Source organism: Phodopus roborovskii, unplaced genomic scaffold, assembly GCF_943737965.1.
Source record: "Phodopus roborovskii unplaced genomic scaffold, PHOROB, whole genome shotgun sequence".
Taxonomy (NCBI): Eukaryota; Metazoa; Chordata; class Mammalia; order Rodentia; family Cricetidae; genus Phodopus; species Phodopus roborovskii.
Window position 1 is genome coordinate 35,172,716 of NW_026126418.1, and position 20,059 is coordinate 35,192,774.

The 20,059-nt window shown below is 41.2% G+C and overlaps 1 protein-coding gene across 1 annotated transcript in view; it reads left to right on the forward strand.

Annotated features, from left to right (window-relative positions):
* The window catches only part of Lrp2 (LDL receptor related protein 2), a 145,728-nt gene that overhangs the window by 97,359 nt on the left and 28,310 nt on the right, over positions 1-20,059 (forward strand). The window contains exons 47-61 of the mRNA XM_051184531.1: positions 1,110-1,241; positions 2,766-2,967; positions 5,894-6,189; positions 8,097-8,613; positions 9,019-9,171; positions 9,609-9,779; positions 10,597-10,820; positions 11,923-12,100; positions 13,748-13,944; positions 14,567-14,812; positions 15,741-15,869; positions 16,696-16,812; positions 18,058-18,174; positions 18,908-19,024; positions 19,759-19,896. Of these exons, the coding sequence (XP_051040488.1) occupies positions 1,110-1,241; positions 2,766-2,967; positions 5,894-6,189; positions 8,097-8,613; positions 9,019-9,171; positions 9,609-9,779; positions 10,597-10,820; positions 11,923-12,100; positions 13,748-13,944; positions 14,567-14,812; positions 15,741-15,869; positions 16,696-16,812; positions 18,058-18,174; positions 18,908-19,024; positions 19,759-19,896 (2,934 nt within the window). The remainder of the gene's footprint in view (positions 1-1,109; positions 1,242-2,765; positions 2,968-5,893; positions 6,190-8,096; positions 8,614-9,018; positions 9,172-9,608; positions 9,780-10,596; positions 10,821-11,922; positions 12,101-13,747; positions 13,945-14,566; positions 14,813-15,740; positions 15,870-16,695; positions 16,813-18,057; positions 18,175-18,907; positions 19,025-19,758; positions 19,897-20,059) is intronic.

Below are 20,059 nucleotides of genomic sequence, written 5' to 3' on the forward strand. Positions count from 1 at the left end.
TGTATGTTATTTGTATGTATTCAAAGACTGCTATTTACTTTCAAGCATTCTAATGCATTCATGCATAATTATTGTAAGTCACTGTGTTAAAAGATGTAAATTCTGTATTGCTTTTTTAATCTGTCAGAAAATCATATTATGATGTAGAATTTGAAAAGTGCGGCCGTGGACCAGGGACTTGTCTTTCTAGATGAACGTTGTCACATATCATCCATGGTTACTTTCTTTGCTGTAATGGTGATGCTAAGTAGGTGTGACAGACCATGTAGCCCCAAAGACACATCAATATTCCAACACTGGGTGGAAAAAGTCCACTCATCCTTACGTATAGTTTTTGTGCTCCTCTTTAATGATATATCGTATTCCTCAGAGTGGAATTATTAAGCATTTAGATTTATTTTTTTATATTATTGCACTATATAGCATCATATAAGCCTTTTGTCTGGGGCATCGTAAGCATAGTTCTAGAGTTAAATTCATACAGGTTTCCATTGACTTTTGCAGAGTTTAATTCTGTGACTGATTACTAGAGGTTCGTGGCCAGGTTGTTGTTATTATTATTATTATTAATAGTAGTATTAGTATTATTTCGTATTCTTACCTCACACTGAAAAATATGTAGAAGATAAAGACATAGAATTTTGACAGTCTGTATAGAGAAATAATAACTGTTAGGTGAGTACATAACTTGGAAATTAATTCTAATGAATGCTTATTTTAAAATATATAATTGTTTAAAAATATATAAATCTACAAGTGTGGAAGTTGTGTACTGTGCATCCTCCCTGTAATAAGCCAGCAATGGTGTCCATGTGTCTCATACTTGTACATCTCACTGGCAGTCTTCTGTCCATGTATCTTATACTTTGTTCTTCAATTCACTGTTTTTCTCAGTTGTGATATGCACCTCACTGGCAGCCTTACTCCATGTTATATTGCTGCACTATAAACCACTCTTGTGTCTTTCTATAAAATCATTTCAAAGATCTGACAGCTGTTGACTCTTCATGTATCCCTGATGTATCGCCATGAACCAGATTTGAACGTCCTTGATACAGGCTGCAAAGCAGAGATTCCAGTCTCTTCACTGAGCGTTTCTCTCTTTTCAGTTCACACTGTGAACACCTGCACAGCCAACCAGTTCCAGTGTGATAATGGCAGGTGCATCCCAAGCACTTGGGTCTGCGATGGTGATAATGACTGCGGGGACATGAGTGATGAGGACCAACGGCATCAATGTGGTGAGTGAAGTCAGGTTAATTAACAAACCCAGTAAACTCAGATTTGATGGCTGGAGCATCCAACTGTCAGGAAATTTCTGTTTAACCAGATGCCCATCATCACATGTTTTACAATGATGCAAAATTACCTGATGCTCATTTTCACTCGCACGTGGCGAATGGAAATTCTGTCTTAAATTTCTAGAGTAGCTGAAGGGAGCTCAGCTGATCACCCAGGAAGCATTCATTAGTATGCTGTAGTATTCATCAGTAGATTACTAGGTGCCATTGTTCTTTTCAGTCAGTGTATTTTGATCATATTCTTTCCCCTCCAACTCCTCTCAGATCCTTCCAATTCCAACCCACTCTTAACTGAGATAACAATCCGCAATTGGTACTCTAACGGAGTTAAGTATGCATATCAACACTGTATGACTGGTGGGCTCCCTGCCCAGGAGTGGTCGGCCAACACAAATGAACTCAGTGGAATTTTTGTGGGTTTTTGTTTCATTTTGCTTTGTTGATCTTTGTTTGTTTTGGTTTTCTTAGTTTTGCTTTTGTTTTTTATCTTTTTTTTTTTTTTCTGTTTGGGTAGGGATGTGGGGAAGATCTAAGAGCAGCTAGCGGAGGGGGGATATGATTAAAATATGCTATATGAAATTTTTTTTTTCTGAGACAGGATTTCTCTGTGTAGCCTTGGATGTACTGGAACTCACTCTAGACCAGGCTGGCCTTGAACTCACAGAGATCCTCTGCCTTCCATGTGCTGAGATTAAAGAAGTATGCCACCCAGCAAAATTTTTTTCTTAATATAAAATAATTTAAACTAAAGAAAGGAAGTGGTTGTTATACCCATAACATTGTTTTGTATTTTTTTTTTGTTGTTGTTGCTGGAAAAACATGAATATGTTGTCCAAGGGGCTTTAGCATCACTTCTTTCCCTCTTAGAACAGCAAGGACAGAGTTTCCTGAAGCTTGGACACAGCTGTACATCCCTTCTGTCACTGATGACTTACTGGAACTATTTCTCTTATGTCTTGTTTGTGGTGGGATTGGACAAGGCATTAATGATTCTGAATCAGTATCTCACCTCCTGATCACCTCCTCAAACTACACTATCTGACCTCTCTGACCTCTCTTAACCTGGCTCTTTGAGGGTGCTTGCTATGTGTAATGAAAAGCCCCAGCTTTAGAGGAGAAAGAGCCATCTCTTTGTCCTTTTGGTCCTCGTCTGACTTTGAGATGTCATTTCTCACCCATCAGATTGGCACCAAAATAGTAATCTCATTTTGTTCTGGTATAATGACACAGTAGGATATAAAGCACGTTGTCAAAATTTGTTAGCATTTTAAAAATGGGGGTAGTTTTCTGAAGGTTCACGGAGAACTAAATGGTGTGTGTGTGTGTGTGTGTGTGTGTGTGTGTGTGTGTGTTCACATGACTTGTCTGTCCTCTTTATTCTTGTTTTCTTCCTTGAGAGTGTTAACGACTACAAAACAAGAGAATTTCTGAACTCTGAGAGATTCTTGTCTGCTTTGGTTTCAGAGCTTAGGAACTGCTCCGCTTTCCAGTTTACCTGTAGAAATGACAGAACTTCAAACAGGAGGTGCATTCCGCTATCCTGGGTCTGTGACGGTGATGCAGACTGTAGTGACGGCCTCGATGAGCTGCAGAACTGCACCATGAGAACCTGCTTGGCAGGAGAATTCACCTGTACAAACGGACGGTGCATCCTGCCATCTTTCAGGTGAACTTGAATTCAAACATTTTTCTCTATACCCCAAATATCCACAGAGGCAGGGCTGACTCACACATTAGGCACAATGGTCACAGGGCCTAGTGCTCATATCACTCTTGGCTATCTGAGAACATGTTTGGATTTTTTTGACATCCAAGTTTTAAAGAAAGTTTTAATATGTAACATCATTAAACCTCTTACCAATATGGTAATTTATGTATTTTATGGTTGATGTGGTCCCAGAAGACCCTAGGGTTCATGAAAGCCATAATGTGGCCTCTCTCCAAAAGGAAGGGCAAAGAAATAAATGACTTTTAACTTGACATGTGCCTCTTAGTTTTCCACTTGGGGGCAGGCCTGGCTATAAGAACTGTTCCTCTCTTTGCTCTCTGCTATAAGAAAAATAACAGCTCCAACAAGCACAGCTTGGCTCAGGGCAGCTAAGATTATAGAATGTCAGGTGGAAAGGCTAAATCTTTTGAAATCTTTTTCTGGGAGAAGGTTGGAAAAGTTGGAAACACAGATTCTCATGCAGAATATAAATTCGTAACACAGCTTGCTGGTCTGGGGAATTCTGTAATTCCATGTGGAGTGACTTCTTATCCTAATGGGTCTCTTAAAATGAATTTTCTTTTTATAGTACCCATATGTGTAGTAAATATTTGGCTATAGAGGGAAGATTAGAAGGGATAAAGAGACTAACAGACGCCTCAATCAAAATAAAGCAACCGTGACAAGAGTTTGCTGATGAAATACTGTAGAACTTTCCCAGGTGAACGTAGATATTAAGCATTTTTGTGAGTGATAGAAGCAGGCAGGTTTCTGTGGGATTTGAGGCCAGCCTAGTGTACAGAGTGAGTTCCAGGACAGCCAGGACTACTCACAGAGAAACACTGTCTCAAAAAAATCCAAGGAGGAAAAAACCCACACAAAAATAAAACAAACCAAAGCATTTGGATACTGAAACATAGGAGGGTTAAGTTTAAGGCATAGGGGTATTGAGAGCACCAGGAAACTTCAGGCTACTATTTTTATAGAGAAGGAGATGGAAAGATCAGAGCTTTAGAGGCCTGGGGTCATTTGTGTTAGTGGCAGATGCCCATTCATAGATCCTGAGATGTATCCAGAGTAAAGTGTGGCCAAGATTTATACAGTGTGGTATCTTGAAGACGAAAAATGGTCAAGTCACAGCATACGACTTCATAGCATATGAAGGTTGGAAATTGCCAGCAGGGTCTTAGCATACTGCACAGTGAATGACACAGTGAGTAAGGACAGACAGAAAGTGTATTTGTGGGTTGAAGCCCAGATAGCCACCACTTAACTGGTGCAGTTTGTGCCCTGGTGTTGGCTTGTATTGTAGTGAAGCAGCATTTCTTAAAGCTTTGTGATATGGAAATTGATATTTGGGTAGAGAACGTGAGCCATCTTGTACCTGGTTAAGGGTTTTCTTCCTGGTATTCAGTACCGTCACTCCTGGATGGGGATATATCCCCAAACCCCAGGCCTTTGTTTTGATTGTTGCTTCGCTTCCTGTGCTTTCACTATCACCGTCTGCCTGCTCCATCACTCCTGGTTTTTACTGACTTCAATCATCTCTTCTTTTTCTCTCTTCTTCCCTTTCTTTTCTGGTTTCCTGGCATTTCTTCATTCCTTTCAGTTTTGTATTTTGCTTTTGCCAGTACCATAGCAGAGTAAAACCACAAGGCAAAACAAAATAAAGCAACTGTTCTGTGGAAATGGAGATATAGGGCTCATGCTCTGGATATACAGTCTGAGTGACTTCAGAAGTGAATGTACATCCTCTTGCTAGGCAGAGTGTGTTCCTCCATTTGACAGTGTGGGACAGGGGACATTGCGATGGTGCCTGGTGAGACTGAGTTATGGCAGGAAGACTTGCTGGAGTAATGGGATGCAATTGTGCCTAGAAATCTGGTGATTTGCTTCTATTCCACGTCCCTCCTGAGTCAGAATTAAACTAGATAGAGGAAAACATTGCTGACTCAGATCACTTGGGAATTATTTGAATTCCTAGAGTGTTAATTTGTTTTGACCAAGGCTTTCTTCACAGAGCTATGCATACATTTTGGGTCTAAACTGAGTTGGCAGTACCCCATGGTCATGGATGGCAGCTCTAGTTAGTAGACATGGGCAGTGCACGGCTGTAAAGCTGATTAGGTTCATCTTTGGTGCCTTAATATCTCATGGCACTCTGCCTCTGGTTACTTGTTTAATGAATTATCAAATATTTGCATTGTCTATATTTATCCTAAATCTCTTTATACATATGACTAACTGTCACCCTGACCCTGTTCAGTAAGCATGGCTTTTTTATGGAATCTTAGGATATTCTAGGGACTATAGACCAGTGTGGCTCATGCTCTATCAGAAAACTGTCATCCTTAGGAACCTTGGAATGTTAGGTATCAGAATTAGGATTACAACATACGCTCTTCCTTTCCCACTGTTTCTTGCTAATCTACTGGCTTTATTCTCCTTCCCATTACCATAACTAACTCACATATCATGACAAGTAAGAGTAGGGTTATATGAAGTGATCTGCCAATGCAAACCTTACCCCAATGGGAAGATAGGTGTTCTGAAAAGACATCCAACAACAATTTTATAGGACCCAGAGTTCATGCTAAGGACTTCTGTGCATTGTGTCTGTCTGGAATAGTCCTAGTGTCCATAAGATATCCCACTAGTTAGAAATGTATGAGTCATTTTATTTTGTCCTATGAAACAGTGAATGAACAATCTTATAGCCATATTTATTTATGCAGCCCCCAGCACCAGGAGAAGTCGTGTAGAATGCCATGGATTATTTCAGAGATGAAGACTGGTGGAATATGTGGATATTTTGTAGGTAGAAGGCTAAGGCCTTGTGACTTTGTTAAAAATGGTCAATGTGGTCCTGCATTTCACAACACAGGTGCGATCGGCGTAATGACTGTGGGGACTACAGTGACGAGAGGGGCTGCTCATACCCACCCTGCCATGCAGATCAGTTTACCTGTCAGAACGGACGATGCATCTCTAAGTTCTTTGTCTGTGATGAGGAAAATGACTGTGGAGATGGGTCCGATGAGCAGGAGCACCTATGCCACACCCCAGAACCCACATGCCCACCTCATCAGTTCCGTTGTGACAATGGAAACTGCATTGAGATAGGGAAAGTCTGTAACCACGTGGACGACTGCTCGGACAACAGCGATGAGAAAGGCTGTGGTGAGTACAGGGTGGAGCAGGGAACTGTGTAGATTCTCACACCTTTAAGGTCTCTCAGGACTTTCCAATGGTTTCTTGGTATATGCAGAACAATATTCAGGGTGTCCTTTAAGAGGATTGCTCAATAAGTCATCCAGATTGCAGAGAACATGGTGGTCCTCCTCGGATTCTCGGACTGAGTTATTGGCTTGCTCTTTCTTCATTTTCATCTTGGAAGACTGGAATCAAATGTTAGGAAGCCAGCTAAAATTTTATATAATGAGTTCTTCCTGTTTCAACTTCCTACTATCAATGGCTCAAATTCTCTGAGGAGTTTATTCATAGTGACATTCTTGTGACAAAATGGCTTAAAAATGAAGAATGTATCTATTTTTCTCCCACCACTGGTTCATTGCCAGTTATTATCAAATACATTTGCCAAATTCACTCCAAGTATGTATGCAGAAAATCCAGAATGAAAATGCTATGGAGATTTGGGGAAGTGAACATATATGTATATCATTCATTTTAAATAGTTACTTGCTGCAGTACATAAAGCAAGTCTTGTGTGTTAATCAATATTAAAAGATTAAATTTAAAAGGGTATGTTTTATTTAGATGTTACACATGCATATGGTGAAGTTTTTAATATTTAGTTTTAATGAAGAGTCCCATTTCATTTATTTATTTTGTTATTTTGAGATGGCCTCACTTTGTAGCTCTGGCTGTGTAGACCAGGCTGTCCTAGCAGTCACAGAGCTCTGCTTGCCTCTACCTCTCAAGTGTTGGAATTTAAGGCAGGCGTCACCATGCCTGGCCCTGATTTTTTGTTGTTGTTGTTGAGACTGGATCTTACGACGTAGCTCAGGAAATCCTCTTCCTTTTAGCCTTTGAAGTGTTGGGATTATAGGCTTGCACTGCCATTCCTGATGCTCTGTAGGAACGAAAGAACCCAATTTTAAATGTTTGGTTTGAAAAGGGAATGCCCTCTTAAAAGCCTACTAAACATCCAGACTCCATGGGTTTTGCATGTGTCATTCCTTAAGTATGTGTTCTGGTACAGACGATGGGCGCAGGGGGGCAGCGTGGCCACCTGTTACACTGTCAGTGTTGGGATACCTGTCTTTGAGCTTATTCCACCCCATAAGATAAATGCAACCATCACACTGGTAGCTTGTGATTCATCCGGGTGTGGGTATCACACCATGGAAATGGAAAGATGTTACAAGTGAGCGTGCTGGGCCCCCTCTTGTCTTCGGTTCCTTCCCTCATCATATGTTTTAAAGCTTACTGAGAACTGGGCCCAGTAGTTTGTGACTAATGTTCCAATTACTTGGGAGACTGATACAAGATGATTTTAGCTTAGGAGTCCAAGAATATGTCAACTTGAAAGTACTAGTTGTAGTAATTGCTAAAATCTGTGGTGAAGGGCTAAGCTGGGTAGAGTGTGATGAATATCCTATAATTTTGTTCCAGTAACAGAACCTGGAAAAATGAATGACTGCTATTAATGTATATCACACTTTTAATATACATGTATATATATATACACACACACATTATGTACATAATGTGTATAATTTGATTATTAAACAATTTCAAATGTGCTGTAAACTTTGAAAAGCAAGTTTACTGTGTTGCACAGAAATTAACAGCTTATTAGACTGACTTTAAACATTAAACTTAGTTTTTCTCCAGTTTGAAATATGTGTTATCTAGGTGAATTTGATTATAGAAACTTAAGACACTGTGTAAATAATTGGAGATTAAGCTGGGGAAGAAGTTGAAAAATTACTGACTTTTGAAAATCTCAGCAAACAGTTTCTTTATGATTTGCTAAGAATTGGCACTGTCTAGTAGGAATACTGATTTGAGTGTAACTGTGGGCCCATGGATGATAGGTTAGGTTCTCTGTCTTTTGCTTGCAGGCATTAATGAGTGCCAGGACACTTCAATCAGTCGCTGTGACCACAACTGCACAGACACCATAACCAGCTTCTACTGTTCCTGTCTCCCTGGGTACAAGCTCATGTCTGACAAACGCACTTGTGTGGATATTGATGAATGCAAGGAGTCGCCCCAACTCTGTAGCCAGAAGTGTGAGAATGTAGTAGGTTCCTACGTTTGTAAGTGTGCCCCTGGCTACATCCGCGAGCCAGATGGGAAGACCTGTCGGCAGAACAGTAACATCGAGCCCTATCTCATCTTCAGCAACCGTTACTATCTGAGAAACTTAACTGCAGATGGAGCACTTTACTCCCTGATTTTGCAAGGACTGGGCAATGTTGTGGCCCTGGACTTTGATAGAGTAGAAAAGAGGCTATACTGGATTGACACCGAGAAAAAAATCATTGAGCGCATGTTTTTGAATAAGACGAACCGGGAGACTATCATAAGCCACAGATTACTGCATGCTGAAAGTCTGGCTGTAGACTGGGTCAGCAGGTAAGAAAAGAAAGCTCTGGAACCGGTTCTGCTCTGTTGAGGACAGGATTTCTTTGTTTACCACTGCATGTGCCAGGCTGGCTGTCTATGTAGGGACACTATGATGGCAGAAGTGCACTGCTGTGCCTTCACTGAGGATTCAGGTCCTACTTATCCAAAGAGCCATCTCTCCAACCATGCAATTTGTAAAAATGTTAAAGATGCTAATTGTTTTCAGGCCACTAGAGAATGGGTCCTTTCAACTGGGGTATGTAGAAACATTTAGTAGCCTTTTCCCTGTGCTGTCTTTTGTTTGGGAAAAGTGCCTTGAAACAGATGTATGTGTGACTCTCAGGGAGCTGGAAACTGGGCTGTCTGTGTATAAATAAAGCAGCTCCAATGGTAATCCCTGTCTTTCTATTACAGGAAACTCTATTGGTTGGATGCCAGTCTGAAATGCCTGTTTGTCTCCGACCTTGAAGGTCGACACCGCAGAATGCTAGCCCAGCACTGTGTGGATGCCAACAATACCTTCTGCTTTGGAAATCCCAGGGGAATTGTCCTTCATCCTAAAAATGGGTATTTCTCCTCTGTCACCTTGCACTGCTTGGTTATGTATCCAGTCACCTATTCATGTAGCTGCTTATGGGCTGGGATCTGTCTTCTGTTTCTCCTGCTTGGTGAATGGGGTTAGTGCAATGAGCAGTGTGGCTCATTCAAAGGAAATCCATCAGCTGGACTCTTGTCTTTGCAATGATTTAACTTTTTATATTTTGAGTTGCATGCATGGAACAATTTCAGAGACATTTAAAATTTCAGTGGCATAAAAGCCATGGAAATCCACAATTGTCCGTTTTTGAGCATCACCTGTTCACCATCATTGTTGTTGTGGATACTCTTGGCCAGCTCTTTTTCCTTTCTGAGAGACTCTGTGGCAGGTGAACTTCATTTCTCTGAATGGAGAACAGGTGTCGTTTTGGCTTTAGGGACTGAGCCCTCTGTGTTTGCTCCCATAGGCACATCTACTGGGCAGACTGGGGTTCTCGAGCATTCATTGCAAGAACTGGCATGGATGGAACCAATAAGTCTGTGATTATCTCTACCAAGATAACATGGCCCAATGCCATCACCATTGATTACACCAACGATCACTTGTACTGGGCAGATGCTCACCTGGGTTACATCGAGTATGTATCTTCAGAAAAAATCAAGCTGAGTAATTATAAAATAGCCAGGCGGTGCTTTCAGGGAATTCATCTCATCAACTGTGAATTTGCTCTTTGAGTCACTCTGAGCTCTCTCTCTCTCTCTCTCTCTCTCTCTCTCTCTCTCTCTCTCTCTTTTTAAAGACGTGATCTCATGTATACCTGATTGACTCCAAGCTTTCTGTGCAGCTAGGGATGACTTTGAATTCCTACTAATTGAGCTGTATTCTCAGTCTGAGAATAAGTGTCCAGCTATTGCCTGTCTACAAAGTGAGGATAGGATGACAAGAGGCTAGTGAGTTGACTCAGCAATTCAGAGTAGGGGACAGGGTTCACGTCTTCCTAGTTAGTGCCTATGTGGAATGGCTCAATCTCCTGTAACTTCATCTCCAGGGGAATCTGATGCCTCTGGCTTCTGAAGGCATATACCCAAACTTAGACAGACAGGCACACAGATACACACACACACACTCATACACACACACACACACACACACACACACACACACACACACACACTGATCTAGGTAACAAGAATAGAATGATGATCATCTTAGGAAATCAGTAGAACCAGCATAAAAGATTATTAACTCATAATACCTCCATCACAGCTAGGCACTGGTGATTTTGTCAATATCTGTGGCTATTTCAGTTTTTGAGTATGTCATTTGCCATTTAAGTTTAGTTGTTGCTTTCCTTAGAGATTCAGAGAGGTAGAATTTTCTTAATTGATGGGTTCACTCACTGATCCTGGATGACATTTAGATGAGAGGAGTTACTCTGTTCTTCTTGCCACCAGGTTCTCTGATTTGGAGGGCCACCATCGACATACAGTGTATGATGGAACGCTGCCTCACCCCTTTGCTATCACCATTTTTGAAGACACCATTTATTGGACAGATTGGAATACAAGGACGGTCGAAAAGGGAAACAAATATGATGGGTCAAATAGGGTAGTGCTGGTAAACACAACACACAGACCCTTTGACATCCATGTGTACCATCCATACAGGCAGCCGATTGGTGAGTAGGTGATGAAGGACTAGGGTGCAGTTGCTTTATGGAACAGGATTTGCAGGAAGCTTACTGAAACACATTTTGAGAATTAAGAGGAGTTTATTATATTTTGCATTGTTGGGATAGAACCTTGGGCCTTGTGCATCCTAGATAAGGGCTCTACCAATGAGCTACAGCTTAAGCTCTTAGCTTTTTAGACACAGGCTGACCTTGAGCTGAGTTCACCCAACCATACCTCCTAAGAGAATTATAGGTGTCCCCATAATTAGAATTTTGGTGAGAGGACTGTTGTACTTTAAGGTGAGTTAAATAACCAATTGAAAAATAAGGACATTCTGTAGCTCTATCAGTTTGCAATTACAACACCTTTAACAATTATCCCTTAATATGAAAGTCAAATTTAAAAGGAAATTATAATCATTTTGAAATAGTTACTAAAATGTCTACATATGACAGCATGTTTTGTATCATCCAAATGTTATTATTCCCATCTTCTAAAAAATAATGGTGGCTGGAAGAGCACACATTTTTTTTTCTTTGTGAATCTTTATTCTACTTCATTCAATTAACATTAACTAATGCTTTAGACATAATCCAGAAGATATGTGAAGTGCTTCCAGGGGACAGGTTGACTTTTCTGACTCTACTTTGTTGATATATTGCTAAAAACATCTGACAAACTTAGAAGCAAGGGAAAATGAGAATTATAAATGTAATAGTATTCAGTATTTCTTTCTGAATGTTAATATTCTTCATATGGTCTTCCTGGAAATTAAGTTAATTTTTGTTTTCAAGCAATGACTGGGAAAGTTAAGACAGTACACAGGCTATTCATGCATGCTTCTGGTGTCCAAACTCTGTTGTCTAAATCATTGGGATGAAGGGGGAAATTGATAGTGTCTGCTGAGAAATACAACCCACATTGGAAATCTGGCACATGAATGCAAACTTCCCAGGACTTGGAGAAGCATCAGAATCATTATCAGTCTTATTTATATGTTGGGAAAATGACAAAAACTAATAGCTTGCTTTTAGTTAAGAGGTAATAAATTAATTTCATGTCCAGCTCTGTGTATTTGACACTCAAAGGCTTTCTTGCCTTTCACAGTGAACAATCCCTGTGGTACCAACAACGGTGGCTGTTCTCATCTGTGCCTAATCAAAGCCGGAGGGAAAGGCTTCACCTGCGCATGTCCAGATGACTTCCAGACTGTTCAGCTGAGAGACCGAACACTTTGTATGCCTACGTGCTCCAGCACACAGTTCCTGTGTGGTAACAATGAAAAGTGAGGCACCCATCCCATTCCCCCTTTCACTTTGCTTGCCTCCTCCTGGGCAAACCCTGGAGGCTATACAGGGTTGGGCAGGGAATTTTCTTTTTGGATTTTTGAGATGAATTTTTGCTGTGTAGCTCATATTGGCCTAGAGCTCATTATGTAGCCCGGGCTGTCCTGAAACTCACAGCAGATCTCCTATTTCTGCCTTCTGTGTACTGTGAGTGTAAGTTTCCATCATCTGAGATTTTGGGTAATTGGTTTGGCTCATTGGTGGCATCAAACTCTCTGTCTTCCTTGAGTAAAAGACATGTTAATCACAGAGATAATGCCTATACAAAACAGGCCAGTGTTTATTGAGAATGAAAGTATTCTTGATAAACTGTCCTGAGGATTGGGGCTGGAGTATATTTAAATGTACACTGCTACCATTGCCAGGGTTTCATCTGTTGTCCATTCATGTCAGCCACTGGGGGAATTCAAGCAAGAGTTAGGTGGGAAGCAGGGTTACTGCTTTTAGATTCATCTGTTTCCAACAAATTTCATTTTTCTTTGTAGCTGAGCAAACCCTGTTGTGTATGTGTGTCATATTTAGTTCTTCATAACTGGTTCCATTTCCTTGGCATAAATAAATACATGTGGAAGTATCTATGGCAGAATATGGAGTTCTTTGGGTATAGGAGAAGCAGTGGTCCATTTTTAATTTAAGAAATTACCAGCCTTGCTATACTAGATTGCACCCTACCAGCAGTAAATTAGGACTCTTTGCTCCACAATACTTGCCTGTATTTGTTGTATGGTTTCTTTTCTTTTCTTTTCTTTTCTTTTCTTTTCTTTTTTTTTTTTTTTTGAGACGTGTCTGTTTTCTCATTTTTGCTTTTTTAGGTGTTGCAGTTCGTTGTAAATTCTGAGTATTAGCCCAAAACATGAGTTAAAGCAGATAAAGACTTTCCTCCATTCTGTGGACTGTCTAAAGAGAAATTATCTCCATTTTCCCATTTTTAAAGCTCAATTTGTGATCCATGATGTCATTAACTTTGGAGAAGTTTCCATGAGACTTTAGCATATATCTGTCCTTTCTTTTTATTTAGACAGAAAAGAGGAGATGATGGGGGATGTCCTTCTGTATATGTTTCTTTTATTGGTTGATAAATAAAACACTGTTCATCCAATGAGGCAGAAAGATAGGCAGGACTAGGAGACAGGGAGGATTCGGGGAAAGGTAGGCAGGAGCCCTGGAGAGATGCCATGCTGACGAAGGAGTAATATGCCGGATTACAGGCAAGCCACTGCCTCGTGGCAATATATAGATTAATTGATATGGGTTAACAATTTAGAGATAGCTAGCCAATTTGAAGCCCAAGCCAACAGTTTTATAACTAATATAGTGTCCGTGTGCTTATTTGGGATTGAAGCCGTGATGGGACCTGGAGGGACAATAACCTCCCTAACAAAATGTGACGTAAGCATTCGGTAATCTTTAGAGCCTTCCAGCTTTCCAGAAAATACTCAATTGCTTGTTCCTGAAAGCATAGCTTAAACTCCATGCCCTCCTCTCCGCCCATTACCTGGAAGTCAGGGTCTGATTCATTTTTCCATGTGGATATTGCTTATGTCAATGCCCTTGATGGGTCTCTACAGGCTTTCCTTTCTTTGCAGGTGTATTCCCATATGGTGGAAATGTGATGGACAGAAAGACTGCGCTGATGGTTCTGATGAACCAGATCTGTGCCCACACCGCTTCTGCCGTCTGGGGCAGTTTCAGTGCCGGGATGGCAACTGCACAAGTCCCCAGGCCTTGTGTAATGCTCGCCAGGATTGTGCTGATGGCTCTGATGAAGACCAGGTTCTCTGTGGTACGTTGGGTTCCTTTCTGTCCTCTTTGCCTTTCAGAAGTTGACTGTGTAGAATCAACTCAAAATCCTGAGTTAAAAAAATGTTTTTGAGAAAAGTTAGGGCCTGTCCTATATCCATTTTAATAAAGGTTTTGATTCTGACTTCTAGGGTCAATAGTAGGCTCTCTAGATGGGTGGTTTCCACTATGTGCTAGGATAGAATCCTCCTTGAGCTGACATTGAGAAAGAAAGATAAAATGAAACAGGGACTTTATTTCAGGAGTATCAATATGCCAGGTGCATACACCTTAAATCCCAGCATTTGAGAGGCAGAGGCCAGTGGTCTGCAGAATGAGTTCCAGGTCAGTCAGGGCTACACAGAGGAACCCTGTCTCAAAACAACAACAACAACAATAAAAAAGTAAAACAAATAAATGAAAATAAAGTAAAAGGAAGAAAGAAAAAGAAGAAAAAGTAGCAATAATCACAAACTCAGAGTCTAGTAAGAGACTGTCAGTTATTCTAATAAGAATATTGGTCCTTGGTAACAACAAATACATTAGAATGTAAACCCAGTGAAAGGAAGTTAAGATAGAATTCTCCAGATTGCACTCCCATTCTTGACTAAATTCCTTGTTTGCAGAGCATCACCGGTGTGAATCCAATGAATGGCAGTGTGCCAACAAGCGTTGCATCCCAGAGGCCTGGCAGTGTGACTCAGTGAATGATTGCCAGGATAACTCTGATGAAGACAGTTCGCACTGTGCCAGCAGGACCTGCAAGCCTGGCCAGTTCAAGTGTAACAATGGCCGCTGTATCCCACAGAGTTGGAAGTGTGACATAGACAATGACTGTGGAGACTATTCAGATGAACCTATCCAAGAATGCAGTGAGTCCCCTGGGGTGGGCCATGCAAAGGCAGAACGAGGAGGCAAGCAGGTGGGGACACACCCCTCCACCTCAGTCCAAGGGAAGGGGGTACCCTTTCTTGTTTTCCCCTGCAATCTTCATCGCTGCAAGATAAAGTATAGTTGAATGGCTTTTATTTGTAACCAGACCCTGGCCATACTTCCCCAGCATGGCACTAAGTGTTACAAGGAACATGATAGCAGCAAGGTATATGGAGCACTTTTTCATTTGAGAAATACTGTGATCAGGAACCTGAGGCTTAACCATTTTATAGTGAGGCTCTCGATAAGTGAATGGTCATATTACCACACGCAGAAACAGCATCTCAATTCAGGGGTTTTATTCAAACTAGGTACATGTGCTTCCTTAGTTGCAGTTTTATTGCTGTGACCATACCAATTCTTACAAAGGAAAGCATTTAACTGGGGCTGGGTTATAGTTCAGAGGTTTAGTTAATTGTCATCATGGAGCAAAGCATGGCAGCACACAGGTAGACATGGTGGTGTCAAAGTAGCCTAGAATTCTATATCTGGGTCCTCAGGCAGCAGGAAGAGGGATTTATACTGGGCCTGGCTTGAAGTCTGAAACCTCAAAGCCCACCCCCATGACACACTTCTTCCAACAAGACCACACCTACTTAACAAGGCCACACCTCCCAATTGTGCCACTCTTTATGGACCCATGGATGCCATTTTCATTCAAACCACCTCATGCCTCTTCCACTTGAGCCTACATCACAACACTAACGAGTGGTACAGAGATAGCAAGAAAAGTTAGGGCTCTGCCATACTGGTAATTGTTGGATGCTGGCGCCATGTCCTCTGTACAGCCACAGTGAGGAGCCTTCTGGCACTGTTTCCTGCAGGATTGGCACTCCTGTTCTCATTTCTTGCTTTCTTGCCTTTCAGTGACTGCTGCTTATAACTGTGACAACCACACGGAATTCAGCTGCAAAACTAACTACCGCTGCATCCCACAGTGGGCAGTATGCAATGGTGTTGATGACTGCAGGGACAACAGTGATGAGCAAGGCTGTGGTAGGAAGGGTTCCAGGGCTGGGGGAGGAAGATGTCAGTGTCAAGCGCTGCTCTCTGTCATAATAATAGATTTCCCACGTATGCTGCTGAAAAGTAGTTATTGGAGGAAACTTAATTTATGCTGTCTTAAATGACATCTGGTTCCAAAGCATGCAATAAGTTAAAGAACGTGTTTAATTTCTCCCAGGTGTAGAATCCTTATTCATACATGACAGGTTTAAATAGCTTGTCTGATCTCACAGATGGCAGAAGATACAACATGCCTCAAAGGAGGTAATTCCAAATCTAGATGTATTATTTTATGACCATCATATGTTGAGTATCTTTGTGATTTTTTATAATCATCTATTAGGCAGCTGTAGTCACTTTGGCAACATGGAAAGAACTTATGGACAAAAGACCAAACAAATTAATGGAAATTGTCAAAATTAAGTATATACTGTCTCTTGAAACCAAAGTGTCTGAGTCTGTATTGTTTAGAAGAGAGAGGAAAAAAAAGATAATGAGTTATTTTAATAACACTAGGTCTAAACCTACTAGAGGCAATGACATAGATTCTTCCTTTGACTCCATTTTAAGCCTCTTGCCAATTACAAACATTATACCTTAAGGGCCAGTCACAGTGGCACAAACCTTTCTTTAATCTCTGAGGCAGAGGCAGGTAAGACAGCTAAGGCTACATAGAAATATCATCTCAACCACCCCTGCCCCTCATCAAAGGAAATAAAAGGGCCATCCATATGTCTGCAAACGTAGTTCTCAGACTGTGTCATAAGGAAGCTGGGACCTTGGCTTATGAAGTCTTAAAAATGCTTGTTCTTTGCAGAGGCAGTATCATGCAATCCTGGGGATTTCCGATGTAAAAATCACCGTTGCATCCCTCTCCGCTGGAAGTGTGATACCCAAAATGACTGTGGAGATAGCTCAGATGAGGAGAACTGTGGTGAGTGCCCCAGACCCTGTGAGCCACCAGGGTTAGAATGTCTGCTTATAATTCAACTAATTCCATTCATCCTCAAAGGGTGGGGTGTCAGTTCTTTGGGCTATGGAAGTATACATTTTTCTTCTGAAATGCTAATAAGTTAAGCTCTGGGAGAAAGTATTTGTGAAGAGTGTGTCTGATAAAGTCTACTTTGTTTAGTCTGTTGTATTTATTTTCTCAACTTGTTTTTCATCTGACAAAAGATGAATAAAATAAGACGAATAAAACCAAAAGAGAAGTAGGGAAAGGTGCTGACCCTAAGGACCTTTTCCCCAGTGTGGTCCTAATATCATGGGAAAGAGTATTTCTACTATTTGCATGGTTACCATTCCTGGAATAGCTAAGTCTTTAGTAGAAGGTTTAATAAGGACTAAGAAAGGGACGTGAGCCCAAGGGAAGGAAGTTGGAGGCCACACTACACTCAGTATTCAGTTTTGAATGATAAGCAATTGTCACTGCCTCATGATATATTTTCAATTTCAAGTTTCTTTTTAATTATATACTTTAGTTACCTTTTAGAAGAAGTCTTCAGCTTGATCAGAGGCAATTGGGAGAATTAAGGTGTTGATTACACTTGAAAGTATCAACTAGCTTATACTTCTTAATACAAAATGGGTAATTCCGGTGGTACTTCCCAGTCTGAAGGAAGAAGGTCACAAGCACACTTTGCTTGGGTCAAAGTGTGAATTCAAGGCCAGCCTGGGAAACTTAGTGAGACCCTATAGGTATATAAAAATATATGGGTGTGAGTTAGAGAATTTAATTTAGTCCTTCATGGATGATGCCCTAGGTTCAATTCCCACTACTATTACACAAGCAAAAAAGGTAATGAAGTTCATATTGAATACTGTAATTGGTCAGCTAGAGTTTTGCAATTAAAGCACATTTAGATGAAAGTTAGGCTGTTCTTTTTGGACTTGGAACTGAGGCAAAGAGTGTTTGTTCCTTATTTAAATTAGACAGGGCCTCATTATGTAGCTCTGGCTTTCCTGGAACTCAGTATGTAACCCAGGCTGGCCTCTGCCTCCCAGGCGCTGCTACTAAAGGCCGTGGTGCCATGCCCAGTGAAGCAGAAGACTTTGTTTTAGAAGGGGACTGGATCTCAGGACAGAATTTGGAACCAGTGATCTCAGGCCAGCTCCCAAGGCCTGTCTGCTCAATGGGGTTCCCAGTGCACAATGATGGCCATGTGGCTTTTCTTTTCAGTTCCTCGGGACTGCACAGAGAGTGAGTTTCGATGTGCCAATCAGCAATGCATCCCCTCTCGATGGGTCTGTGACCAAGAAAATGACTGTGGAGATAACTCAGATGAGAGGGACTGTGGTAAGTATCAGGGGCATGCAGAATCTTACCCTCTGACAGTGTAGGGACTTCAAACTCTAGTGTTGATAGGCTCTTGAGTGTGTAACGACTCACGTAAGCTATGTAGCGTTCTACCTCATACAGTGTCTGCTATACTTTCTGTACTTTATGGTTGACTTAAGTATTCTGATCATAATGCTAGACAAAATAAGGGATATCTTCTGAGATAGGGTTTCTCTGTGTAGACTTGGCCTTCCTGGAACTCTCTCTGTAGATCAGGCTGGCCTCAAACTCACAGAAATCTGTCTTCCTCTGCCTCCCAAGTGCTGGGATTAAAGGCATGAGCCACCATCATCTCTGGGCAAGAAAGGGTATCTGTAAGTTTTATTTTAATTTAGATACAATCTAGAAGCAGACCTTCATTCCCAGTGTGCTTCCAAATAAACACATTAGTTTTCCACCCAAGGTAACCATGCTGTAGAGGACAGAGCATTGGGGCAGAAAATCTAAATACTGACTTTGGGGGAGATTGTATAACCTTGAAAACTGGGGAATTATTATTTCTGAGGAAAAATTTAAGAGGTGGGGGGTAGGTCTCATCTCCATTTGCTGAGTGGAGAAGTTGAATTTTGAATTTATCTGTTTTTTTACTATGAATGAGCTGTGAGTCAGCCAGAGGGTGTGGGTGGGAAGTGACGATGGCTCTCCATGCATCTAATACCTCAAAATCTTCTGGGAATAATGAACTTTTCAGAGATGAAGACCTGCCATCCTGAACATTTTCAGTGTTCGAGTGGACACTGTGTGCCCAATTCATTGACATGTGACGGGAGAGCAGATTGTCTGGACGCTTCTGATGAATCCAGTTGTCGTAAGTGCCTGCTTAAGTTGAGGTTCTATGTGTCTGAGTGCATGGATGGAAAAGGCAATTTAAACACAATCCATGTCTTAGTTTAGAAGCATAAATGTGTTCTATTCAGCCTTCTGATTATTTCCAGTTTGCCTGTGTCATTTCCCAATGGACTTAGGATCGCTAGTTGTTTGCAGTGGCCACTCAAAGGAAACAAGCTATGCATTATTAGCTATTGTACAAATCAGTAATTGGACAAAATTATTTCAGGCAAAGAAAGCTCTAGCTGTGAGTGAACACATACAGAACCTGGGTTGAAAGTCTATAGCATTAAAACATTCTGTTGTATGCATGTCGTATGAAATCCTTCATTTCTGATACAGGCAACAAGTGCCTATGGAATGATTTGTGTCTCTGAAAACTGGGCTCAGAGAAATGTCCTTAAGAACACTCCCATTTTTTTTTGGGGGGGGGGGATGAGGTTTCTCTGTGTAGCTCTGGCTGTACTGGAACTCTTTGTAGACCAGGCTGGCCTCAAACTCGAAGAGATCCACCCACCTCTGCTGCTTCCTGAGTGCTGGAATATATGTACTACCATGCTCAGCCAAGACACATCCCTTTTTAATAGCAAAATAAAGCACAGCAACAGGGTAATGAATAATAGGGAGTCACAATAGCAAACGTTGAGGGATCCTTAGTAGGCAGGGTATGTTCATCTCATTTATATATTGTGTGTGTCTCTTCCTTACCAACAGCTACTCGCTTTCCAAATGGTACCTACTGCCCAGCTGCCATGTTCGAGTGTAAAAACCACGTGTGTATCCAGTCATTTTGGATATGTGATGGAGATAATGACTGTATCGATGGTTCTGACGAGGAGCTTCACCTGTGCTGTAAGCGGGAGAGGGATGGGTTGAACTGATATTGTCTTGTCTGGCAACATCTCAGTGTTCCTTAAATGCAGTGTGTGCACTTGGAGGGCTGTTATATTATTTTGAGACTGGTTGGATGCACAATCAATATTGTTGATTGCTTCAGCTCTCCTTCTGGAACTTC